This window comes from Cibotium barometz, chromosome 16 (assembly GCF_041138505.1).
Source record: "Cibotium barometz isolate CiBa-2024 chromosome 16, ASM4113850v1, whole genome shotgun sequence".
Lineage (NCBI taxonomy): Eukaryota > Viridiplantae > Streptophyta > Polypodiopsida > Cyatheales > Cibotiaceae > Cibotium > Cibotium barometz.
This window is the reverse complement of record NC_141061.1, coordinates 35,348,780-35,376,221: the sequence shown is the minus strand read 5'-3', so window position 1 is coordinate 35,376,221 and position 27,442 is coordinate 35,348,780. Positions and strand designations below refer to the sequence as shown.

General features: G+C 42.3%; 1 protein-coding gene and 1 non-coding gene across 5 annotated transcripts in view; both read right to left on the bottom strand.

Annotated features, from left to right (window-relative positions):
- Positions 1-7,421: 7,421 nt before the first annotated feature.
- On the bottom strand, positions 7,422-7,503 carry TRNAS-AGA (transfer RNA serine (anticodon AGA)). Its single transcript has one exon. It is a non-coding gene; the product is annotated as a tRNA-Ser (tRNA).
- A 3,317-nt stretch (positions 7,504-10,820) lies between these two features.
- The window catches only part of LOC147630585 (uncharacterized), a 30,011-nt gene continuing 13,389 nt past the window's right edge, over positions 10,821-27,442 (bottom strand). For 3 of the 4 annotated variants that reach the window (XM_086810511.1, XM_086810510.1, XM_086810513.1), the window contains 6 exons: positions 27,051-27,198; positions 16,928-17,119; positions 13,755-13,883; positions 12,517-12,686; positions 12,227-12,357; positions 10,821-11,524 (listed from right to left, as the gene is read on the bottom strand). In XM_086810511.1, coding sequence (XP_086666637.1) covers positions 11,414-11,524; positions 12,227-12,357; positions 12,517-12,686; positions 13,755-13,883; positions 16,928-17,119; positions 27,051-27,198 — 881 coding nt within the window. In that variant the 3' untranslated portion in view covers positions 10,821-11,413. The remainder of the gene's footprint in view (positions 11,525-12,226; positions 12,358-12,516; positions 12,687-13,754; positions 13,884-16,927; positions 17,120-27,050; positions 27,199-27,442) is intronic. The other variant, XM_086810514.1, reaches the window with a different exon arrangement.

The window sequence follows — 27,442 nt, the reverse complement described above, 5'->3', positions numbered from 1 at the left end:
CGGTTACAATCAGGTGTCCATAGCACTAGAGGACTAGCACAAGACAACTTTCAATACAATGTGGGGGACATTTGCATACAAGGTTATGCCATTCGGCCTCACCAACGCCCCAGCAACCTTTCAACGGTTGATGTGCACAGCCTTCAAGGACTACTTACAAAAGTGGTTGGAGGTATTCATTGACAATCTGTGTGCACACTCTCGATGGGCAGACCATCTGGCCTGCTTGAGGAGAGTGTTTGAGCAATGTCGATTATATTGTATATCCCTAAACCCCTTGAAGTGTCAGTTTTGGGTCAAGCATGGTGTGATATTGGGACACATTGTCTCAAAGAATGGTATATCCACAGACAATAGCAAGGTAAAGCTGATATTGGAGCTTCCACCGCCGCCTACCAACTGCAAGGGTGTGCAAAGATTTATGGGCCATGTGGGGTATTATTGCTACTTCATAATTTTCTATGCTGAAATAGCTAGACCCTTGTACAAGCTCCTCATTGTCTTTGAGTAGACTGAGGAGTGTCAGGAAGCATATGATCCACTGAAGCAAGCGTCGGCTAGTGCGTCAATTCTACGACCCCCCAATTGGGATCTCATATTTCACGTGCATATTGATGCATCAAATTTTGCTATTGGTTGTATACTAGCCCAACCTGGTGAGTTCAAATTGGACTATCTAGTTTGCTTCGCTAGTCGTCAGCTAAATGATGCAGAGGTGAACTACACCACCACAGAGAGGGAAGGATTGGCCATGGTTTACGCCGTCAAGAAATATCGACATTACCTCTTGGCCCAACAAATTCATATTTTTCGTGGACCATCAAGCCTTACTATACCTAGTGAATAAACCTTGCACCACGGGGAGAATCACACCATGGTTGCTATTGTTGTCAAAATTCGACTTTACATTGCCAAGACAGGCTTGGAAGAGGCTCATAGTTTTGGTTCTCATCTTCACTATCCAATAACTTCTTTTGCAACATTTGCACATGTTTTGACAGAAGGAATTTAAAAAGTTGTATCATACTCATTAGCGAGAATTTCTTGAGCCATGGGATGAGTCTATTCCCTATTTTCAAATTTATTTTCAAGGACTGGCTACCTTTGCATATGTAAATGTGATTGGTTTCCAATTCATGAATGAGGCTTGCTTCTCTCATGTAAGGATTTCCCTATTTTCAAATTTATTTTCAAGGATTGGCTACCTTTGCATATGTGTAAATGTGATTGGTTTCCAAATCACGAATGAGCCTTGCTTCTCTCATATAAGGATTTCCAAGGATCATGGTGTATGACTCTCTTCTCTCGAAATCCATCACCATGAATGTGTGGTGGAAACTTAGTCCGAAGGTCTTAATCTTTGCATCTTGTAAGATGCCTAAGAGTTTAGCTATTCTCGTCGACAAGCTTGACCACAAGACTCATGATGGGCTTCCCCAAGCCTCCCAACAATCCTTGGTATTTATGTTAACATTAGTACCATCATCAAATACCATAGAGACTCATTCCTTTGTATACAATGACAGGTAACATGACATTCATTTTGTCACTTTCAAAATAGTTTCCCATCTTGTTCATGGCCACTTTCAGTTGTCTTGAGGTTTTGGCTATGGTGGATGAGCTATGCTCACATGTAGCACGGCTCCTCATCCTCCTCTTCAGGTCAGGTCAAGTTTAGCTATGTGGGCTCTTAGGTTCGTATTAATCCAGTCAAACAAGTCTCTCCATAGTTGAGAATTTCCTTACAAAAGATAATTTATTAGAACTTAGACTTCTGAGGGTAAGAAGGTTGTGAGGCTTGCTATGTCCAGTGTGCAATATTTGCACTCACTTTGTACTTACTATGTGGTAGGCTTGTACTTTCTAATGTGTAAGGGATATGCACTGATCCTTTCCTAGGAGGCATTGCCTCTGAAGGGGATGAAATGAAGTTATCGCTAATCACCTTAAAGAAATGTTATGGTGGCTATGATGATGCACTGAAGGCAAGCTTTTGCCTCCCATTGAGTCCTCCTTCATTGCAACTAGCAATTTGGGGTCTGTGTGAAGTGGTTCCAAAACTTGCTCTTTTTGCATCCTCTTGAGAATGTTTATGGGTTCGGTCAAGGACTTTGGCACACTATGAGGTTCCCTCACTAGTTCTATGATTGGTTCTAGAATTGAGTTTGGAATACACTCATGTGGGGCTAGTGGTTCTACTCAGCCACTTGCTCAAGGATAGGCTCTACTTCAGCCCTTGTACCTTCCTCCACAAGCTCTTATGATTTTTTCATTGTCTCTTTCCTCAACATAGGGTTGGGGTACTTCTTGAGTTTCTTTGGACAATTTTCATAATCAATGGGCTTCTTTTCTTTGGGAAGAGAAAAAGTTTAAGTGGGAGTTGCTTGCTATCTCACAAGGGAGACAACTTGTTTGAGTGGGAGTTGCTTGCTATCTCCACAAGGGAGACAACTTCAAAGCTCTCATCTTTGAAGAACTTTCGATAGTCAGGATGTCATTGTCCTTGACAAGTGATTACACATTACATTTCAGCATACTCTTTGAGATCTTCTTCTTTTAGACCTCTAGTTCTGGTTCTGATTCATTAGCCTTTTTAGAGGCTATTGCAACCTTTGGGGCTTGCGCCTCAAGCTGCTTGATTCGAATTGGATGCTTGAGCTTTCTACTTATTAGTAGCCTTGGATGTTCCATTGACTATTTCTCTTATCTTGGCTTGGAGCCTTATGATGGCATTAAGGGGGCCTGTATGAATGAGTCTTACTTGTACACTCAACAAGGCTCATTGAAGTTGTAACTACTACTTCTACCATTGGGGCAATTGTTGTCAGTTGGAACAATCCTTGTAACTTGGTTGAATTCGTACTTGTAGCATGTACCTCCAAAAGGAATTACATTGGGGTTTAACACAGGATTCAAAGTTCTTGCAGTACTAGGGGGATTTGGTGTGCAAGGTGACACTCAGCGAATGATGCAGTGTGAGCCTTTGCATCAAAACTATTGCATTATGTACCATATTGCATTAGGTGGCCTATGTACCATATTGTTGTGGTCTCTCACTCTTTTTGTTGTACCATGGCTTTGAACAGAGTGGTATAGTCTATGGCTAAATCCTATTTAAGAATAATAGTTATACTGTTGTTGCTCGAATAGGTCTTGTTGTTCATAAGACTCATAGCTCTCTTGTTGATGGCTTTCGATCTCTGTAAGTAGAATCACCGAGTATTGATGTACTGGTGCGATAAAATGGGACACAACAATACTCTCTAAGTAGAAAACGATATTCAAAATGTTGATCTTTGTTCTCAGCCCTAAATGATGTTGTAGATCAATGCCGTAGAAACGCTCTGAAAAAATTGGAAGAAATAGATGGAATGATTGAATATCCACATGCCCTTATATAGTGCCTCCTAAGGCATGTAGAAGTGTTGTCTTGAACTGTAGAGGACAGCCCATGATGGCATGATGACATGGCCGATTGTTGCTGGCTTGGTCCATTGCCACATGGCACTTTTGGTCACTTGTTGGCTGTTGCCCCCTGTCTACAAGGATGCCTGACTATTGTGGCTGCCATGTATGGCTTCCATGTGTGACTCGAACACACAGAGATGCGTCATCATCCCTGAGAAGGTAGTTGGAGCATTTGTCAAACCAAAGCGCATGATATCCAACTGTAAAGATCCATCTTGTTGTAAGATAGTAGCCCCCCCCGGGGGACCTGTGCATGCTACCACTCCCACCTTTTTCTGCCACCTGTGATGGCCCCCGCCCCCCACTAAGGGAAAGGAGGTCAGGGCAAAAGACAGACCAGCAAGGAGGGAGCTCACAAAAGAGGGAGATGAAGTGGGAAGGAGGGGAAGGGGTCAAGGCAAAAGACAGACTAGTAGGGAGGGAACTCACCAAAGAGGGAGATGCCCCTCTGGAGGGCTCCATGCGTAGACTACTTGCACCTTAGTGCCCGTTGGCACTGATGAAGACCTCAAAACTCGTTTTCCAGGGTCCATCTGTTTAGATAACTGGGTGAATGCATGCTTACAATCACTGGTCGTCCTGCTCAGGTGCTGTGCTGTCGACTTGCTAAAAGAGGTTCACAAAAATGCTGCCCAATGGCACTCGTGTGAGGATGATAACATGTGTACTTCACCAGCAATGTGGTAGAGCAATTGGTGAAGCGTGTGTGTGTTTGGGGTAAGGTTAAAAATAAATATGCTACCTTATTCACACCTAATTGCATCTAGACTTGGTCGACTTGCTCTTGGACTCAGAGACTACTATTGCCCAACCTGCCCATATGCCTGGCCGATTGCATGTGTTTTGTCCAAAGGCTTAGGTTTCTTGCTTCTAGCTATGCACGTGTGTCACACTCTCCTCACCTTGCATATTGCAGTTGTCCTCGACTACATAGGTGAACATGGATTTAGCCCCTGAGAGAGTGTGAGTGGAAGTCTCGAGAGATGGAGAGATCAAGCCTTGGTCACTTGTTGGTGCATAGACATGGATGGGTTGAAGAGAGACACACAGAGAGATGTGATCAAGACTTGGTGACTTGGTCCATAGACATAGATGGGTGGAAGAGAGAGAGAGAGAGAGAGAGAGAGAGAGAGAGAGAGAGAGAGAGAGAGAGAGAGAGAGAGAGAGTTGTTGCACATCACAACAATGATTGTATTATGATAATACTTCCACCATGACAATGCTTTATATAGGCACCAAGGCCTTGTCTTATGTTCTCTTAATAGGAGGGTGTTCACATACTAAGGCCCTATCTTATGTTCTCTTAATAAGAGGGTGTTCATCACAGACCACTGGACACTAGACTGTGAAATATCCAACAAACCCCTCTTCGAAGCGGAGTGTCATCTAAGAGAGAGAGAGAGAGAGAGAGAGAGAGAGAGAGAGACCTTGAGTATGATGATTTGGGCTCTAAACTACAATTATGTGATACAAAAGAACACAATGATGCCAACACCTGAAAACACTCATGTCAAACCAGGTACAAGAGCTTGATCATACATGATGCGCACATTAGTCTATCCATATACAATTAAGTAGGGAAAGTAAGATAAAAAGGAGCCAAGCCTTTTATAGAAACGTGACTAACAAAAAAAACATCCAAAATATTTAAATTTTTGGGACTTCTCGGACAGAGAACCCATGACTCATACATAACTAGGAGATGATTTTGGAAGTTTGAAAACTACCCACGCTGGTGCAATCTCGATGAAGATCTTCTTTCAACATCGTTGCCAAGCGGTTGACATGGGCTATCATTTTAGGATCATGAGCAAGACAGAGTACCTGTTATGCTCGATTTGGAAGTTGTAATGAAGAATCCCCAAATTTTTTGTTGATGTAGCATGGCCAATTTGATGTAGAAGGCTTCCTTGTAGAAAAGCCCCAAAATTTTATCAATTTGCATTTGATGATTTTCTCAATATTTGAGAAAAGTCCCAAATTCTTGATGGGTTATAAGCTGTAATTAGGCCCACTTTACCCTAATTTTCTCTAAAAGCCCCAATTTCTTGTGGCTTCGGGGGCTTCAATTTGTTGATTTTTTCCATATTTGGGAAAGCCCCAAATTTTTGTTGAGGCACTGATTTGATCATTATGTATTGTGTCCCCTTAAAAGCATAGGCAGAAATGTAATGCAGTTCGAAGGAAGTAATCAAAGCATCAAATGAAGGGGATTTCCAAAATAATGATATACTCACAAATTGATGACTTGGAACTTGAGAACTCTAAAAAACTCAAGGTAATTAGGATTAATCACTTGATGTGAAGGAAGTATGAAACTGATGATATGCTTGGTTCTCATTAAGCACCTGATGGTTTTCCTTCAAACTTGAGCTATGGATAGCTTGTACCACCAATTAGAAATTGTAAAAGGAATTTGATCAATTTTACTTATGGCCCCCGATTTTTGGGTTTTTGCATTACATTTTTGTGTCGATTTATGCAGCATTTTTGTGTCGATTTGTGCTGCATTTTTGTCCACACCGCTTCAAGTTAGGCTGAGCCCCTTAAGGTGATGATAGAGCTCTCTGTTAGCTTCAAAACACTTAAAATATCAAAGAATGAAACTTTTAGAGGGAGAACAAAGCAAAACATTCACAGGGAGTGTTTAGACAAACAGAAAAAACATGGTTTTTTCTAATAAAAAGTTGTTAATGGCAATAATCATGGATCAACCATGGTATCCACAAGATCAGAGCTCATGCTATGGTGCGTGGAAGATGTCCATGATGTGAGTGTAGGAGTAGATGGAGCTGGAGGTTCAAGCCATGGAGATGGCGCTCAGAGATTCAGAGAGATAGAGAGAATAAGAGGGAGAGAGATGTGATAGCCAACAATAGAGAGAGATTACACAACACAACAATGATTGTATTATTATGATAATGGTTCCACCATATACAATGCTTTATATAGGCAAGGCCCTATCTTATGTTCTTTTAATAAGAGGATGTTCACACGTTCACACACCACTGGACACTTACTACACTCCGAAATATCCCACAAGACCAACCCATATAAGGTCTTTAATTTGTTCCCTATCTCTCACCTAGAGGCTCAAAGTTGGGCAAAACAAAGCCAACCCACATCTCAAGGATGATGACTAAATTTGATAGAACTAGAGATCCCATTCAGTATCTAGAGAAATTCGATCAAGTTTATAAGGCCATGGGAAAGGTCAATGATCCCATGAAAGTTCTATTCATTGGGACTTTGCCTTGAAGGCTTTTCTTGTACATAAATATTATAATAGTTCAGGTACCTTGTATGTTGTGCATGTGTCTCTCTATTCGGCTTCTATCTTCTTTGTCATTTACTTGCACAGTATACCCAAGTCTATCATGTTTCGTATTGGAGACTAACTTTGCTTTAGCTAGATTTGCACGTATTACCAATTGGATCCACAAGGTGACTCTAGACTGTATTATTATTATCACTAGTTGTTGGGAACCCGTGCTTCGCACGTCTTTTGAGGCTTCCAAAATCAAATTCTACCCAAACCTCCTCCTTCCTTTCCCGAACCTCCAAATTCTTGCCACATGGCAGTTTTGTGAAACTCTTCTTTAAGATAATACTAGTTGGGAACCCGTGCTTCGCACATCTTCTGAGGCTTCCAAAATCAAATTCTACCCAAACCTTCTCAAACCTCATCCTCCCTTTCCCGAACCTCCAAATTCTTGCCACATGGCAGCTTTGTGAAACTCTTCCTTAAGATAATATAGAGATGACTGGGATTAAAAGCACTTAGAGACTTAAAATTAAGATTGGGATTAAGGAGGATAAATATATGATAGTGAGAATGCGATAAGCATGAAACTCTTCCTTAAGATAATATAGAGATGACTGATAAGCATGAAACTCTTCCTTAAGATAATATAGAGATGGCTGGGGTTAAAAGAACTTGGAGACACGCAAAGCGTGGACGGCAGGATTCGAACCTGCGCGGGCAGAGCCCACATGATTTCTAGTCATGCCCGATAACCACTCCGGCACGTCCACTTGATGAGAACAAGGCGCAGCTTTAAATATATAGGTCAATAACGTAAAAAAGAATATACAATGTTAATATAGGTATAAATTAATCAATCAATTAAAAAAAACAATCATTATATATGGCATCTTAACATCGCCTTATCAGTGGATTGTTTTAATACATTCAAACATCGAAATGGCATTGAGTGATTGACTCTAGTAGTTATCAAAATTCTTGATGTATTTCAATCATCAATGTGTTTTTTTCAATCGTGCTCTTGATGTATTTCAATCATCAATGTGTTTTTTTCACTTATAATAAATCCTTTACAGGTGTATTTTCACGTGTGAGGATGAAGGCCTACCCGAGAAGACTTAATATCCAAAAGTTGGATGAAGCAAATGGCAGAACTTACAAGCCAAGGGCCAAGCCATGAATGCAGAATAGCCCATATGGTACAAATGTGTTATATCACACGCATCACAACCCATTAACATGCATTTCTTTCACATGAAGTTGTACATAAAATTTGGAGGCAGTTTGTGTCAGAAATTCCTTGAAATATAGCCAAAGAATCAATGCCTTGATATCATTAGGATGCTTAGCTTTAGGCTTCTCACGGTCCTCATTTGAACTTGTTGGTTAGTGTATGAAGGGAAACATAGCATGGTTATATTGGCTCTACATGTGATAGACAGAAGAGTATGAGCTTGCTTTTCAAAAGCCAAAAGATGCATGTAGAAAATGTACTATGCCATTGATAGTGACTGTGTAAAGCAGATGGCATGCATTTTTGTTATAGCCATGCTTTGACCCTTAATAGTTTGGTTGGATTGCAAGTTCTTGCTTTGGATTCTAACTTGGCTTGGCATTATTGGCCCTAATCAATTTTTCATGTGGGATGTTGTGCTTGATCAACACCAAGATATCTGTTGTATCGAGAAATTGGTGCTCATGTGTCCAAGTGAAAATTAGTAAAACATGTGTGTGTGTGTGTGTGTGTGTAAGATTAACAACCCATAGGGTTACATCAAGACTAGCAACATACCACAAATCAAAGGCAAGGAAAGTCTACTCATATTAAACTAGAAATACAAGACAATTTGGATATGAACCTACTCATAAAGGGGTCAACAAATCATTGAATGTGTACAAAATCTCATACAAAGGCCACATCAATCATAGCATGCTCCACAATTTAAATCCTTTACACATGCAAGAACTAATCAAGAATAATTAAGTCTTCAAGTGGGCAATTGAAGCAAAAATGTTGAGAACATCTTGATGGTCTTAAAGTATAAGCAAAATCTAATAATTTAAGGGTAGAACCATTGCTATTACTAACTAATATATGGTAAGGGCAGCATACATCCTATATATCCATGCCATCACATATGCATGCATGTACCAAGTATAGAGCATGCATAGGCATGCAAAAGACCAATATCATTACTTACACCATGGCAAGCACATGGAGGAATGTTATGAAGCTGCCTTCCTTCCAATAGCCATCTTGTAATCGAATATCACCTTTGTGTCTTAATAAAGTGACATCTATTTTCATTTCGTGGTTCAATGTTTCAGTTATTTATTCTCGTTTGGTCCTTTTTAAATTTATTGAATTTATACAAAGTTTAAACCTTATTTTGCTTAATAAGCCACGATAGTGGCCTATTAATTATACAACCAAATATCATGTTTGAGCCAAAGAAAACAATATGAAATAAAGTGGGTTAAAAGGAGAGAATAGTGTGAATGAGTCAAAGGTAGAGTCCCCGGGGCGGCCACTTCTGCCACCTCGGGGTGGCTCTCGACACATGCTCTCGGGGACACACAAGCGCTAGTGTGTGTGCTACTAAAATTTAAAATCTTAATAGAGTCGTGTGTGTAAGTGTGTAGTCAAGGCAACAAGGCTTGAGATGTAAATGCCAAAAGTAAAAGCCATAGTATTAAAGTTGTGTGTGGGTGTGTGTGTGTGTGTGAGAAAGGGATACTGTAGCCAATTGTGATGTCAAAAATGCGAAAAAAGGGGATATTTCATGATGGAGTTAGTCACAGAGAAGGCCAATTGATTAAGTAATAAAAATGGGCTCTGAGATGTAAAATGGATACGATGGTATTTTGTTCTTAATCCACACATGGCACATTATTGATGACAAGCTGTGTTCAGACATACACCAAATCATTTCTCCTAGTGATGATGAATTTTTTCACTTACTCATACTAGAGCACAACCTTCCCTTTTTTGGTCTCCTCGTGTGGTATGCAAAGCATCAAACACTCTTGCATACACAAATCACAATTGATTTTGTTCTAGCTTACTAGCATCACACGTGTGTTATAAGATGGTCGGTCCTAGTTTCTTGCCTGAAAAAGATGGCAGTACCATCCCATTCCATTATTCCTCAACTCTGTCACCCTCATATGGATAATACCCAGCTGGCTAGTTTTGCTGTCCCTAGAGGACTAGCTAGTTTAATACCTAAGCTAGGGTACTCCATCTTAGCTACTTCATGTTGGCTACCACCCTATGAACCTATGGAAACTAGTCACGTGTGTATAGCCTGGACAGAAAAGCCTGTGTTCTTCCATCCTTTATCTTCCGCACGTCAGAGTCTCTTGTCTCCCACCTCATAGAGGGTGCATAGCCTAATTTTCTTCTGCTTCTTCCCCAAAAATGATGGAATCTAGTGTGAATCAGGGTGATTGGGATGCTAAGGCTACAAGGGAATGGCATTTGTGCAAGCAATCTGGTGGCTATATGTTGGCTATCAAGCACATCTTGCGAAGTGAGAAAAGCCTTACAAACCAATGGGGACCCTAGTCACGTGTGCAGAGTCTGGGCATACAGGCGTGTGTTCTTATGTCTCTGAATGCTCACATGTCATAGGGGGTACATAGTCTATTAGTCTATTTTCATGCCCTTGTCCTTCAAACTCCAGCCTAAACCCCAAGGTGATGCGATCTAGCTAAATCAGGGTAATTGGACACTAAGCCAGTAAAGAAATAGTATTTACAACTTTTGGTGTGCTCATTTACACTGCTATTTAGGAATGATGTGTGATAATGTTCAAATAATCTATTAACATCGTTTATTTGTTTGATTGTCCATTTCCTGTGGAACCCTGCACATGTGCAGCGCAATGTGCATGCATGAGAGCAGATGGGGGGGATGGAGTTGACTCAGTGTAAGTGGATCACCTTAATGCTCATATTCAGGAAGGCCAAACCAAAGCATTCACATTATTTAAAGCAATATTTACGCCTCCCCAATACTGAGTAAGGCCTAACCAAGGCCAAACTGTTTGACCAAAACTATAACCATGTCTACCTTTGCACAGAAGGCCAGCCTCAATTTTGCTTCTAGCATTCAAAAAACCACCAACGAGCAACAAAGAAATAAACAAGAGGCCGAGTACACATTGCCTTATCCTGGGATCTATAAGTGCGATCTATAAATCCTCCACCTCCATTTTTATCTTATGGCCTGCCATAATCCATCTTGGGAGAACAATGCTACAAAAAAAAAAAGGTAGCATCCCCCATGTTGTAATTATTTCTCAAAGATTTGATTAGCCATGATGGCCAACAAAGTGATGGCCAACAAAGTGAGTGTCAACACTCATGGCTAGTAAACAATAACTCATAACTCAAAGAAGAGCATCCATAATGTAACAAGTGTGCTACAAGTTCTAAGTAGCAAGAAAATCTTCACTGGGCAATGTCACATGGCCAGTTCAATCACTCGTGTGCACACACAAGGGAAATGGAACAATGGCCAACTCTTTATCACCATGGCCTATTCAATGTGCATGAACCCCCATCACCGTGACAAATCCAGTGATGCAAATAAATTGCACTTTGAGAAACATGGCTTGTTATTTAACCTGCATCCGTAGCCCACAAGCCATGCAACGCTTACCCTCCATGTTAGAGTCAAGGATCAATGTATACAGCAGCACTCTTTCCATTACAATCAATATGGTTTTTGGATGTGCCTGAACAAACCATCCAAGCAAGCATTGCTGCCCCCACAGCAGGTTCAACCTGTATAATCATTTATGCATGTAAAGAGGAGTAAACTGTACTGAAACTGGATAAATGGAAGCATGCAGTGCAACTCTCTCTCTCTCTCTCTCTCTCTCTCTCTCTCTCTCTCTCTCTCACCACACACACACACACACACACACACACACACACACCACAGTGCAAATGCGCTTATACCACAGGCGTTGGCAGCAGTTGTTTTTTCTTTCAATTCTTTGCTTTCCATGGCAGTATTGTATCACTTTTTGATCTCATAGACCCTTTGGGTCTTTCGTAGACTTTAATATTACTCTCTCTCTCTCTCTCTTCTGCTGCCCACTATATCGTACTTCAAGGCCCATGTATGTTGCCCCTGCATTTTTCTTTCAGCAGCTAGTTTTTCTTTTATCTTGACATCCAGTTTACTCATGGATCACATGTAACATCTTTTCGGCCTCATAGACCCTTCGGGTCTCTTGTAGGCATCAATAACATCTCTCTCTCTCTCTCTCTCTCTCTCTCTCTCTCTCTCTCTCTCTCACACACACACACACACACACACACACACACACATCACAATGATATGACTGTGTCCTTATTGTACCAATCATCTAAAGCTCTTACAAATTCCCAATAAAAGACCAAAAAATTTGCAATCATTCTCTCTCAAGAAGGTAATATTCAGAACACTAAGTGGGATACATTAAGTTTTTGGAAAAATACCTTAGACTGAATAGGCTGCACTCCTGGAAAAATTTGAGAGATGTGGCCTACAAGCTGTGTGCGAAGATCCCATCCATTATCAATCTCCATCACACCGCCAACGATCACAAAAGGAAAAGGTTTTGTGCCATCTACAAAAGAGCACATGCATTTTTCTCACTGCTGGAGAGCTTGGCAAAAACTCAGGTTGAGAGAAGACTTGCACAAGTGTCCAGGCAAGAAAAAGTGCATGGAAAGAATGCTCACAGAAAGTTGCAGGCAAAAAGTTGCAATCATAATGAACACCTTACCTTCCCCTGCAAGGTTCAACCTTCTGACAACAGCCTTCACACTCATAGCAAGCTCTTCTACTGCAAGTTTTAGCACCTTCTTGGCTTCTGCATCACCCATTGCGGCACATGCCTTCACAGTGGGGACAACGGCAGCAATCCGAGCCCAGGAAGAGTCTTTGTAGGCCCACCTGCCAAAGTTGGGAGTCAGCAGTCAGTAGAATGCGTAATATCACACAGCTGTCAAAACATAAGCTTCACTTTCCAAAAAAACACACCCTCTGCAACCAAGGAGTGATGGATGATCTTTCACTTCCTCTTCAGAAGCATACTTAACTTCTCTATCCACAATCAGTTCTCTAAAAACAACCACTGTTACTCAATCGTAACGTAGGCAGCACTGTTAACAGCATAATACCCTGTGAAATTAGGGCTTCTGTACAGCTGACTGTACAAGTCAGAGGAGGAGAAGCAACTATAACATTCTACACAAGCATTTCAAAGCAGTTCACAAGTTTGCACAGTTGCACTCGATACAGCTGCAACCCATGCCTATACAGCAACTTGCACATGGGCTAAGCTGATCTGTGTCTGTAGGCCTCAATTCGCGCACATAAAACTGATCCATACAGCTGCAGGTCAAAATGGGTAATCTGCGCAACTGCTTGATTACACACAAGGCAAAGCTGCACACTCAGTGAGGGCGCTTCACAAAAGATCAGCACACAAGTTTCCATTGATGCATGCCTATCAGACCTGAAGCCAGCTGGGATCTTAGTGGGAGCCTCACCACTAGCTCAATTCACCAAGCACAGGTCTAGCACCTGTGCAGCTCCACACTGCAGATCCTGGGTCGACAGCAGACAACCAAAGCAGGCTGACAGCCAAGTTGCAAAAACGGTGCCCAGAATGCATGCATAAAGGTGGCCGTAGGGCAGCAGCAACTGGGTGACCAGCCATTCCAATTTGGCCACCACCAGTTGGGTCATCTGCTCACCTGCTAGGAGACTGACTGACTAGTAGTTCTATCAGTGAGGGATGGCCAGCCTTAAATAAAGGCCCCCACTACATTGCATCAGAGACAAGCAGCCTCTAATGCAGAGCAAAGAGACGAAGCATCATCCAGTAATTGTCGTCCTTAATACAAAAGTTTGAAACAACACAGTACTTCATTTGAAAAGCTGTTAATGCACCTTCCTCTTTATAGCTTTTAGAGAGGGCATGATCAAGAAAAACAAGAATATGCAATCACAGCGTACCTAAATAATTCTTCTGGTGAGGAAAGCCCAAGCCTCTCTAGAACTGCCTCTGTGAGACTTGTGGAGGGACCTCGACCATCGTGGGCACGCATTACAGCAGCTAAAGCTTGTTGCGCTATAGAATAACCACTGCAAAAAACACACAAATTCAATCAGTGCCACCACTTTTCAAACGAGCTAACCAGCTATTTTCTGGAACAAATCGCATGGCTGAAAGAACGGGTTTCCAAACTCAAAGATCGATTCACAACCTTGAAGAACAAACCAAGCCCCGCACCAAAGATCCAAGAAATCATCACAATAGTGAGAGATGAGATGAATAAAGATTTGCAAGAGACAGTCACTAGCATCAAAACAGTGGTCAAGAAATATTTGAAAGAACACATCAAGTCTGATGTCATGGCCAAAGTCAAGGACAGTAAATTGAGGCAGTTAAAGGCCCTTCAGATCTGCATGGGTGGTTTTTGCCTGAAGGCTGGTACAACAATGGAGACCAAGAAGGGAGGATACTTAAAAGACCAATTACATGAAGCCATTCCAATGATCAAATGGGATGTATATGCCTATGTCTCATAACAAGGAAACCGCAACATATCCGATAAAATTGAGGTTCCCAGACAGTCCAACAAACTTAAAATATGAATCGCAGAGGAACGGCCCAAAGCAATTCAAACACAAGACTGGATTCTATGGAATTAACTAAGGTTCGAGCAGCTTGCAAAGAAGGCAAGTTGGGCAGTCTATTGTTAAGGTAGCCCTCATTCCCTCATTGAGGATATCTGCAAAACCAAATCAAAGCCCAAACCAAAACCCAATATAAACCCAGAAATAGATTGTTGGTGAATGTATTTGATGCTTGGCATCATAGCTCTATTGATCTCTCCTGGCAAGAGATAACTGTCTTTCCACCACGATTTGTCAGGGTTGCGCACGAACCCCACATTGCTGTCTCTACCAGAGCTCCTGCAAAACTTCAGTTCCACAGAGCATTTTTTACCAGCTTCAGAGGATGGATTTAATGTGAGCCCTCGCTTCTATATTCAGAGGCACATGTCACATGCCATGCAAATCGCCATTGGCCAGCTGCGGGTATAATCCCATTGTCTACTGATTGAGTCCGGTAGAGCAGATAACACCCCTTGGGAGGCACAGATATGCAGGGTATGCACAACAGGGGAGTTTAAAATAGAGGAGCATTACATGTTCAGCTGCCCATCTTATATGAGACTTAGGGGAGATTTAATTCTCTCTTCCAAGACAGATTCGACCCTCTCACACGGGTTATGAATTACGAGGACCAAAGATGCCTGGGTTTGTACCCACTGGAGCTTCACAGCCACTAGGAGACCATGCCACCTAAAGAGGCAAAGCCAGCCAAATGCTTCTCAAACATCCATTACAGACTTCTTCACATTGCATCATAGTCACAAGAAACATTTCGAGGTTTTTTTCGTTTCGACGTTTTTCGGGTTTTGTTTCAAAAGGTTTTGTCCCTCGTCTAAGAAACCACGAGGTTTCGAAAAATCAATAATTTCATAAAGTATACATACTTAAAGAACTTACAGTAGCCATCTAAAAACATAGTGTAATGATGAAAAAATGGTGTCTTCTCAAACACCTCGGGGAACCATCCTTATTTTGGTGAGGCATTATGACAATTTTGCTTGATTAGATGCCACAAGTGGTACAATCAAGGACTCTTAAGAAATTGAAGAAGAGAAGGTAGAAATTGGGAAAGATTTAAGGCATTGAAGGATGGTGTATGAAGAAAAGGGAGAAAGAAAAGAAGAAGAAGAGAAAAGGAGAAGAAGAGGAGAGAAGAAGAGAAGGGAATTACATTCTTACCTTAACGGAAAAAAATAAAAAAAAGAGAAGGGAAGAAGAGAATGAAGGAAGGAGGAGTAGGGGTGAAAGAAGTAGCAGAAGATGGAAAAGGGAAGGAGGGAGGCATGAGAAGAAGAGGGAAGAGAGAAGAGAAGAGAACTTTTTAACGTCGTAGGAAACTATCCCAAGAGACCAAATTGATCTATCCGACAAGATTTGAACTCAAGACCTTTGATTCAAGAGGCAAATGAGCTAACCAATCGGAAGAAAGGTGATGAGGAGAATATGGAAGAAAAACAAAAATTAAAAAATCCCCAAAAAAATCGAGAGGAAAATAAAAAAACAAAACCTGAAATTTGGGCGAAAAAGTCGTATTGGAGAGGTTTCGAGGTTTTTAGAAACCGTTTCAAAGTTTCAAGGTTTCGAAAGCTAGAAACAGGTTTTTTTTACTATGCATTGCATTCACCCATGCCAAAGAGTACCATCAAGCTTTACAGGATCCGAGGGACCATAGAAGTCAAAGACTATACTCCACCCGCTCGCCAGATTCTTTGGCTCTGTGCACCCGTGATATCCCTAGTGAGAGAGCACATTCCCTCCTAAGAGCCAAACATCCACACCTGGGGATCCAAGCCTTCCGCCTATCAGCTGCAGGTCCAGGACATACTCCACTACCATGGAGAGACCACTACATGGGCAGGAACCCCATCACAGCCCCACGCTCGATTCTGGAGAAGGATGTACTATCATTAGATGAGGCTCCATGGCAGCTGATGGGGCTAGCCACCAGAGTGTCCATTGCCATATTGGTGGGCCCTGTTCCACATTGTGTCTTCCAGCTTCTCGCTTACAACATCCCCGCAGTCAAACTGTCACACTCCACAATGGTGTAATTCACCTCTTGCAGACACCAATGAAGGCTGGGCTGGGCCATGAACATAGTCATCCAGATTCCAAATGAAGGGATCTCCTTAAGTCCTTAGCTTTTAAAATCCAGAAGTCCAATGGATTTGTCTTCATCAATAATGGCTCAAGAAGCAAAATGCCTGTGCAGTCTGAAACCAGTAGAGTTTTGTGTTTGGAGCCTTTAGAAGGGTTGTAGAATCATTCACAAACCCATCCTGGCGCTCTTGATTTCCTAAAACAATTACAGCTGGTATGACAACCATCTATGTAGCCCTGTACATTCGAATGCATGACAGAGAAACATTGGGGCTTGAGCATAAACGAAACCCAAATTTTGAAGCACTAATGCCATTCAAGACCTAAATTCTCTAGAACTGCATGTCAATACATATAAAGATTGAAAAAATGAAGTAACTTAATAAATCTTGGTTGGATCCAATCACCTGCCTTGTTCACCAAGTAATGGCCCAACCCCTGCTGCTCGTGCTTCTCGTCCGTCTTCAGACACACCAAAGGCAATTGTTCCTGTACCTGCTACAAGTACACAACCATGTAGCCTTCCAAGTGTCCCACTAGCCAATGCAGCCACAGAATCATTATACACGACCAACTCCACTTCACCTGGAAAAATTTCCCTGAAAATTTTAAAAGGACTGAGATGCTTCATCATTGACAGTCGTAATCTCCTAGAAAAAACTGGCACTGGGCCATGAAATATAACATGCAGTAACTGGAGCCAAAAATGAAGCAAATTCCTTTATGAATAAATCACAAATCTTGCCCCTTGGGCTTTAAAAGGCTAAGATCAGCTCAAAGGCTTTGGTAATGAATTCTGGCGAGATCTTTTCTTTCATTGGTTCCATTACTGGTGCCTCTGGTGGGCGTAACCTTACATGAGACTTGAAATGTCTCCTTTAAATACTCAAAATTTGGGTGCATCTTCTACCACTTCCCTTACAGCACCACACAATTTTTCAACAGTGTAACATTTACGGCATTTGATATCCTTCAAATCTTTGAATGTTACCTCATGCACTTACCTTAGAGGCCCAGCTTTGGGAAAGAAGACCACCTCTCCAATGTTTGTCTTCTCATACGACGGTACCAAATCATCTTCTTCACTGTTTGTAAGTCTAGCTAAGGTAAGCTGCAATCTCAAGAGCTTACTTATCTGCTGCAACATTATTCTATGACATTCTAAAACTGACGAAGGAATAACACATTGCAGAAGAAGCTTTCCTGCCAATCATTATGCTGTATTGTTACATTCAAGGTAGGTGGAGAGAACCAGATTGGCAACCGTGCTCTGGACAGCCAAATCAAAGTAGAGTGGCATATCTTATAAAGATAAAACATTCCAATGCACATATTAAAACATATGTACTTGAAGTACATCTAGTATAATAGGCTGGTACAAAGGAGCTAGAAACTGGAAGACAGTGGCTTGCAGTCCCAATCCATGTGTGAAAGTGGCATGGAAGCTGTAAACATGCTACACCAAATGCAATTAATCAGCATGAGACACTGCATGCCTCCATCACACCCCTCCTCTTTTAGAGGTTCATACTCACTAAACCCTTAATTCTTCAAATAAGTATCATCTTGAGTGACGCCTGAAACACCAGGTAAAAACTGCCACTTTGTTTGTCTAATCACTGGATTCCTAAATCCAACCACGCAAGAAAATCGATCTCTTGTGGTACCAACTATGTGTCACCATTTGGCCACCCAAATGGTTCACTCTTGCTTTCACACTATGTACATATTGGATTGGTGTCCATGGCTTATGGAATATGCCTATGCAGGTGATTGACACATGTCATGCTGTATAGTTGGATATGATATTCCGCTGGGACTTGACCGGAATATCTGGAGGACTTGGCTTTCCGCTGGGACTTGTGCCTTTGTGTACATGCCCGGAAACGCCTGGAGGACTTGGCTTTCCGTTGGGACTTGTGTCTTTGTGTACATGCCCGGAAACGCTTGGAGGATTGGCTTTCCACTGGGTCTGGTATTGCGTATACTTGCCTGGAAACGCCTGGTCTTATATGGTTTCATGAACGGAAATTGCTCATGCCAATGCTGCATTGCATAGCATCTTTATGTGCTTGCCTGCAAATGAAATTGCATGCTGTTTTCATGCCTGCATGACCTATGTGTAGTTCCGGGTTAGGGGACGCCCCCGCCCGTGAACCGTGCGTGTGAAACTGTCTGCTGACATGGTTGTGTGGCATGTGAACAGGTGGTAAGTATTACCCAATCTAGGCTCAAATAGCCCTTAGGACTTAGCCAATATTTATAAGTGAGTGCGTTCCCACTTCATTAAAGTTTGGGCGCCAAAAGTCACTTATAAATTATGACCGCTTCCAAGTTCACACTCACTGAAGTCCCGAGGCGGACAAGACTCAATGTCCAGGACCTGATCCTCCCTTTTTACTCATAAATGGGCATCTCCCCATGTCCCTTCACCTGATTGGACCCCAATTCACTTACTTATTAAGAGAAATTCGTGTTTTCTCTTCATGAGGATTTTTGGAGGCTGAAAACTCTGTTTTTTCACCATTTCTCTCCATTTCCAAGCTCTCCATAGCCATACCCAACTTGCTAGGGTGTTTTCCAAGCTTCCAAGAGTGTTTCCAAGTGCTAATCACTCTCCTACTCACTCCCAATGACTGAAATTCAGCAAAACAACTCTCATTTTTGCTGTAATTTCTGGTCTTTTTGCTGAAAACCCTAATTTCAGCCTTCCTTTCTCAAGTTGAACCATAGGGGAAGCTTTCCCAAGGTTCCCTTCATCCTCTTGAAGACTTTTGTCACGAAGGATTGCGGCAAATCGAAGATATCAATACTTCTAAAGCTTCCAACGCGAAGGCTTCCGCTTGCAACAACTTCTATGAAGACTGGTAAGCTAATTGGACAATGTGTTGTCATTACTTACTCAGTAGAAGGGCAGGACTCCTTGTTTAGCCGCCCTGTGTAGTATTTCTCTTGTCCTATGTGCTCTTGAAGATGTTGCTACCTTGCTTGGTAGAACATAGAGCCAATGGTAGAGAATATGGGCACTGAAGTCGGGGCGGGCATCAAGGCAGCTCCTTGGTGATCTACATCGACATACCATTGTTTTCTAAATGCTGAATTTCATATGCATTGGCATGGAGGATTTGGCAATGGATGCCCGTGAAGCTATGTATTGAATTTCTCCAATAGTAATACAATTTACTCAAGGGAGGGGTCGGCCGTTCCGGCTCATTGCGTGCCTCTTGTCAATTCAGCAATTTACTTCTTGTATTTGAGCAAGTGTCCTTCAAATCTTAGTGTATTTAAGTGTATTGTTTAGCATTGTGTTCAACCAAGTTACATTGGTATCAGAGCATACGGTTCTCTTTCACTTCTATCGTGAGAGACGATCACCGTGAACACTAGCTATCTCTACACTTAGAACATTATGGACAGCCTTGGTACATGACAGTTTGAAGACCAAGAAAGCTGAATCTTATATGGATCATGCAATGGCAATGATTGCTCAAGAGTTGCACATGCAACCAAGGGATGCAGCACGTGCATACTTGGCTCGTACTACCGAGGATGCCTATGCAGAAAAGGCAACCATCCCACATGTCTTGGAATCCCCACAAGTGCCCGAACAAGAAGTTATGTCTAAGAGGATGAATCTCCATGCTATGGGAGAGGAACAATCAGTGACTTCACGCCATGCAGGAATATCTCATGTAGCCCGTGAAGGATACAATGTTTATGGCAGTGGTCAAAATGTATGTCAAATGCCATTGCCGGCTGAAAATGTACATGCACAACACATGCAACATGGGCTGCAATTTTCTGTTGGTGCAGGTATTCCGCGTATCTCTCATGCCACTCATGCCTTCGAGTGTGCTCGTGAGGGAGAAGCTATGGCTGAAAATGTATCAATGCATGTTGAGGGGCCAGCCATGCCTCATGCTTACAGGACACATGTATCTATGCCTTATGGATCACCTTTTGGTCCAAAAATGATGCCAATTACAGGGACTGTCCCAATGGACAAACATGGGGGAAAACATGTTGAGATGCACACACATGCATCAAAGTCTCGTGACTTCAAAGCCGGAGACAAATCTGTGAAGTTTGACACATATCATGGAGAATATGATGCATCAAAGGCACTTGCTTTTATTGCCCAGTTTGATATTGCTTTCAGTGATGAGGATTTCACTCAGAAATCCATGATCCGGCATGTAAGCATGTTCATGAAAGGCACTGCTGCCCATTGGTGGCTCACGGAGAAGCTCTCACCGAATCCTGTTAGATCATGGAAAGAGTTCAAGGAGAGGTTCTATGCTCAATTCTTGCCTCCCAATGCATTGAATGAGATAACAATGAAGTGGGATTGGGTAAAGCAAAATGAGGGGGAATCGGTAAATGCATATGTACAAAAGTTTTGGAAAGTGCTTTTGGAGGTGTCTCCATTTATGCATGTCACCGAGGCGGAAAGGAAGAGAAGGTTTCAATCGGGATTGCAACCCGTGTACAAAGCGGGATTACAAATGTATCCTGGTCATACCTTACACCAATTAATCGCAGCCGCCACCGCCACCGAGCAATTGGAACTCAAATTGAGTCGATCCAATAAGGCTAAACCCTCATTTCAAGGCAAAGAGAGGGCTGTCCAAAACCTGCAAAATGATGGACAGCCACCTAAAAGGGACCAAAACCAAGCCAAATCAGGTCCAAAAGCTGAAAATAAGTTTGCTAACAAGCGCCCTTATAAGCCGGCAAACTTTGGTCTTAGTGCTGAGAAGAAGGAGCAATATATGCGTGAAGGCAAATGCTTTACTTGTGGCAGCACTGAGCACATGGCAAGAGCATGCCCAAATAAGAAGAACAAAGCTGAAAACGCTAATGTACCGAAGCCTAATGTGCATATGGTTCCGGATGTGCAGGGCAACACTTCACATGATAGCAAAGATAGGGTTGTATGTAAAGCTTGGGGACAGCTCAAAGATCAACCTGCTCTGTTCATGTTTGATGATTGTGCATCGGAGAATTTCATATCCACTCAGATGGCAGCTGCTTTGGGTATTGAAGTGGAGGACATGGGTCCTCAAATTGAAGCAGGGGCTGCCTTTGTTGGTAGAGAAGTGCAGGTCATGCCTATTTTTGGCAAGTTGCGCATACACATTCAAGGCTATGTGGATCATGAGGATTTTCTTATGGCGCCTTTGAATGGCTGTGATGTATTGCTTGGAAAGCCTTGGCATACACGTATTGATCCGTGCAAGGCTTACAAGACTAACAGGATCACCTTCATACATAAAGGCCGAGAACATGTAATTGATGCTGGTGAAGAGGGTGATACCATTCCCCTTGTATCTCATGTACAAATTAAGAAAGTAATGAAAAAGAGTATTTTTGCGTACTTGATTTTTGTACGAGATCCTATTGAGAAAACTAATGTACATGTAAACACTCTTTGTAATGATAGGCTGAAATTTTTGCAAGAGCACAATGATTGTTTTGCTGATGAGTTACCACCTGTACGACCAGAAGATCATCGCATTGATCTTGTGCCGGGTAGCTCACCACCTAATAGGCCAGTCTATCGTGTAAGTGCATCCCAAAAAGAGGAGATCATGAAGCAAGTGAATGAGCTTCTTGAGAAGGGTTTGGTTCAGCCAAGCTCTTCTCCATATTGTTCACCCGTCCTCTTGGTTCAAAAGAAGGATGGATCCTTTCGTATGTGTGTGGATTATAGAGCTTTGAATAAGCTTACCATCAAGAATCGGTTTCCGATTCCACGCATAGACGACATCCTTGACAAGTTGGATGGATCGGCATGCTTTAGCCGAATTGATCTCAAGAGTGGATATCATCAAGTGCGTGTAGTGCCTGAGGATGTACACAAAACTGCTTTCAGGACAGCATTTGGGCTTTATGAGTATCTTGTTATGCCTTTTGGTCTTACAAATGCCCCGGCTACATTCAATAGAATGATGGATCGCATATTCCGTGGGTACAGGAAATTTACAGGTGTCTTCTTTGATGACATACTAGTCTTCTCGAAGACCGAAGAAGAGCATAAAGCTCATTTGGCTATTGTTTTTGAAGAGCTCCATAAGCATAAACTCTTCATAAATGCAAAGAAGAGTGAGTTCTTCTTGTCAGAGATACATTATCTTGGGCATATTGTGTCCAAAGATGGAGTGCGGATGGATCCTGCAAAGATTGATGCAATTCGGAATTGGCCCGAATTGAGTTCAGTGCATGAGATCCGTAGTTTTCTTGGATTATGCTCTTACTACCGCAGGTTCATTCGGCACTTTGCATGGATTGCTTCTCCTTTGCATGATTTGACAAAGAAGAAGGCCGTGTTCAAATGGACTAATGTAGAGAGAGATGCATTCCTCAAATTGAAAGATGCAACTACTCATGGTCCAGTGTTGATCGTTCCGGATTTGCAAAAGCCTTTTTGTGTGGAATGTGATGCATCTGGAAATTGCATAGGAGCTGTCGTTAATCAAGAGGGACATGCCGTGGCTTATGAGAGTCGTAGATTGCATGATGCAGAGCTATCTCTTGGCATTTATGAGAAAGAGCTCTTGGCTGTAATTCATGCACTTACTATATGGAAACATTACCTTCTTGGGGCTGATTTCACTGTGAAGACAGATCACCAGAGTTTGAGGCATTTTCTTACTCAAACTAAGTTGTCAGAGAAGCATATGAGGATGGCCAATTTCCTCTCTATGTTTCATTTTCAGATCTTGCACACCCCAGGAAAGAAGAATGTAGTGGCCGATGCATTGTCACGAAAGCCGTATGTAGCAGCTATCTCGGTTGCCTCTCATGGGGACTTGTCTACCATGCGTAATTTGTATCATACGGATGCTGATTTTGTCACTATTTTGGCTGATTTGATGGCTGGTCATGCACATGCCTCATATGTGATCAAAGAGGGTTATCTCATGAAAGATAATTGCCTATGTGTGGTGTCTGACATGAGGCAAAAGGTTTTGGATGAGTGCCATGCTCCTCCATATGCTGGTCATAGAGGTATAATGCCTACTACGCACATGATTGAGCGGTATTTCTTTTGGCCAGGTATGCGGAAGGACATAGAGGCACATGTACGTGCATGTATCTCCTGTCAAAAGGTCAAATTTGATAGGCAAAAGGCACCAGGTTTGCTTCAGCCATTGCCTATTCCCACGCAGCCATGGGAAAGTATTACAATGGATTTCATTATGGACTTGCCACGTACCCAACAGGGTAATGATGCAATTGGACAATTGTGGACAGGTTTAGCAAGCAAGCTCATTTCTTGCCGGTCAAAAAGACCATCAAAGCTGAGCATATGGTTAAAATATATCTTGCACAAGTGTTCAAACATCATGGAATGCCGAAGTCCATTGTGGGGGATAGAGATCCCAGGACTACAAGTCTCTTTTGGCGGGCCTTATTTGATAATATGGGTACCAAATTGGACTTCTCATCAGCTTATCACCCTCAAACGGATGGCCAAAGTGAGGCTGCAAATTCAGCCGTGTTGGATCTCTTGAAATGTTATGTGGCGGATCAGAAGTCTTCTTGGGAGAAGTACTTACCGCTTGTGGAATTTGCATACAACAACATGGTGCATGCATCCACGGGAAAGGCCCCGTTTGAGATTGTTTATGGTAAGGTGGTTTTGCCACCCATCCTTCGCACAAAGGATGAGATATTTGCAGCTGATGAGTATGTAAGAGACTTGGATATTGCTTTTGCTCAGGTGCGGACAGCCATTGCAAGGTCACAAGACAAGCATAAAAAGGCTGCCGACAAGCATAGAAGGCAATTGGATGTTAAAGAGAATGATTGGGTATTGCTGAAATTTGAGAAAGCAAGACTTGCAAAGAGGCCTGGCAAAGAGGGTGCATATCCTAAGCTTGCAACTAGGTACTATGGACCTTTTCAAGTGATCGAGAAGATCAATGAAGTGGCTTTCAGATTGGCATTACCTAGTCATTGGCACATACACAATGCTTTTCATGTGAGTCTCCTTCGCAAGTATGTAGGGCCGGAGCCCAGTGAAATGGTCATTGAGGATCCACCAGAAGTGGATGAACTTGAGGAGATCTTGCAGCCAGAGCAGATTGTGTATCACAAGGAACGCAAGCTTGCTCTGCAGGCAAAGCTGTGAGGCGTTACCTTGTGAAGTTTAAGAACTATCTTCCCATTGATGCTAAATGGGTAGATGAAGAGTTCTTCAAAGATTGCCCGCATGTGCTTCAGACATATTTGGATGCATTTCAGTTGCGGACAACTGTTTAGAAGCGGAGGGGAATGTCACCATTTGGCCACCCAAATGGTTCACTCTTGCTTTCACACTATGTACATATTGGATTGGTGTCCATGGCTTATGGAATATGCCTATGCAGGTGATTGAGACGTGTCATGCTGTATAGTTGGATATGATATTCCGCTGGGACTTGATGTTATCATGCCCGGAATATCTGGAGGACTTGGCTTTCCGTTGGGACTTGTGCCTTTGCGTACATGCCCGAAAACGCCTGGAGGACTTGGCTTTCCGCTGGGACTTGTGCCTTTGTGTACATGCCCGGAAACGCTTGGAGGATTGGCTTTCCACTGGGTCTGGTATTGCGTATACTTGCCTGGAAACGCCTGGTCTTATATGGTTTCATGAACGGAAATTGCTCATGCCAATGCTGCATTGCATAGCATCTTTATGTGCTTGCCTGCAAATGAAATTGCATGCTGTTTTCATGCCTGCATGACCTATGTGTAGTTCCGGGTTAGGGGACGCCCCCGCCCGTGAACCGTGCGTGTGAAACTGTCTGCTGACATGGTTGTGTGGCATGTGAACAAGTGGTAAGTATTACCCAATCTAGGCTCAAATAGCCCTTAGGACTTAGCCAATATTTATAAGTGAGTGCGTTCCCACTTCATTAAAGTTTGGGCGCCCAAAAGTCACTTATAAATTATGACCGCTTCCAAGTTCATACTCACTGAAGTCCCGAGGCGGACAAGACTCAATGTCCAGGACCTGATCCTCCCTTTTTACTCATAAATGGGCATCTCCCCATGTCCCTTCACCTGATTGGACCCCAATTCACTTACTTATTAAGAGAAATTCGTGTTTTCTCTTCATGAGGATTTTTGGAGGCTGAAAACTCTGTTTTTCCACCATTTCTCTCCATTTCCAAGCTCTCCATAGCCATACCCAACTTGCTAGGGTGTTTTCCAAGCTTCCAAGAGTGTTTCCAAGTGCTAATCACTCTCCTACTCACTCCCAATGACTGAAATTCAGCAAAACAGCTCTCATTTTTGCTGTAATTTCTGGTCTTTTTGCTGAAAACCCTAATTTCAGCCTTCCTTTCTCAAGTTGAACCATAGGGGAAGCTTTCCCAAGGTTCCCTTCATCCTCTTGAAGACTTTTGTCGCGAAGGATTGCGGCAAATCGAAGATATCAACACTTCTAAAGCTTCCAACGCGAAGACTTCCGCTTGCAACAACTTCTATGAAGACTGGTAAGCTAATTGGACAATGTGTTGTCATTACTTACTCAGTAGAAGGGCAGGACTCCTTGTTTAGCCGCCCTGTGTAGTATTTCTCTTGTCCTATGTGCTCTTGAAGATGTTGCTACCTTGCTTGGTAGAACATAGAGCCAATGGTAGAGAATATGGGCACTGAAGTCGGGCCGGGCATCAAGGCAGCTCCTTGGTGATCTACATCGACATACAATTGTTTTCTAAATGCTGAATTTCATATGCATTAGCATGGAGGATTTGGCAATGGATGCCCGTGAAGCTATGTATTGAATTTCTCCGATAGTAATACAATTTACTCAAGGGAGGGGTCGGCCGTTCCGGCTCATTGTGTGCCTCTTGTCAATTCCGCAATTTACTTCTTGTATTTGAGCAAGTGTCCTTCAAATCTTAGTGTACTTAAGTGTATTGATTAGCATTGTGTTCAACCAAGTTACACCATGACTAATCAACCATGACCTTTTTCCAATAATTGGAGCTCCGCCGAAAACTCAGCACCCATCCTTTCTTATCAAGAAGTGGTTCGGTACTAATAATGATTAAATAGGTGAGGTTTCCAGCTATAGGACATTCAGAGCACAGCCTATCTCAGTTGTACAATCCTTAATCATTCATACCCAGAAGCTTGTTGCCCTTTGCAAATCTACATTCCTGACTTTCTTGAACAATCCAACCCTTGCTCTGAGAATGTTCTAAAACACTTTTCTTCCTGATTATGCAGCTGTTCCAGATAAAAAATCGCCCACTGTACCACAGAATAATGATTTGGCTTTGGAAACTACTAATCGAGACACCTGAAGTGTCTTTGAAACAATTTTGCTCATAGCTTGACAAATCTTGCAAAATATTTAAAACAAAGTACAGCAAAAAATCAAAAGGCAAGATGTATTTAGGACCAGCCATCTGGGTGAATGAACTTCTAGCTTTTGCAGTGCATATGTAGAAATGCCATGTATACATAGCACAATGAAAAACTGATGAAATTCCAAGCTGCATGCCAAAATTTATGAGGATGATGCTAACTGACCTAAGCCAGTGGAGTACTCGTTGTTGATCACAAGGATGATTTATCCCAGATACTGCTAGACAGACTGCCTGCACTGCAGAACGACATCGATGTGCTTTCATCAAAGCCTCAGCAAGTACCCTCTCCAGCGCCAATTTCGCAGCATCGTCTGAATCAGGAGAGAAACATAATAAAGAGACAGAGTGCAGGAGTACATGTGCGTGCGTGTGTCCGAGGTGGAGTGTGAGCATTGCATGGGTGCATGGGTGTGTGCATGCATGTGAATGTGTGGAAAGCTGAAGCATTGGTGGCTAGATTGCACAAATCAGTTGAAGAAATCTTATTTACAAATCCAGATTTAAACACAACACCACATGAGATTATGTCCGAATGATCTTTTCAATTCGCTTAGG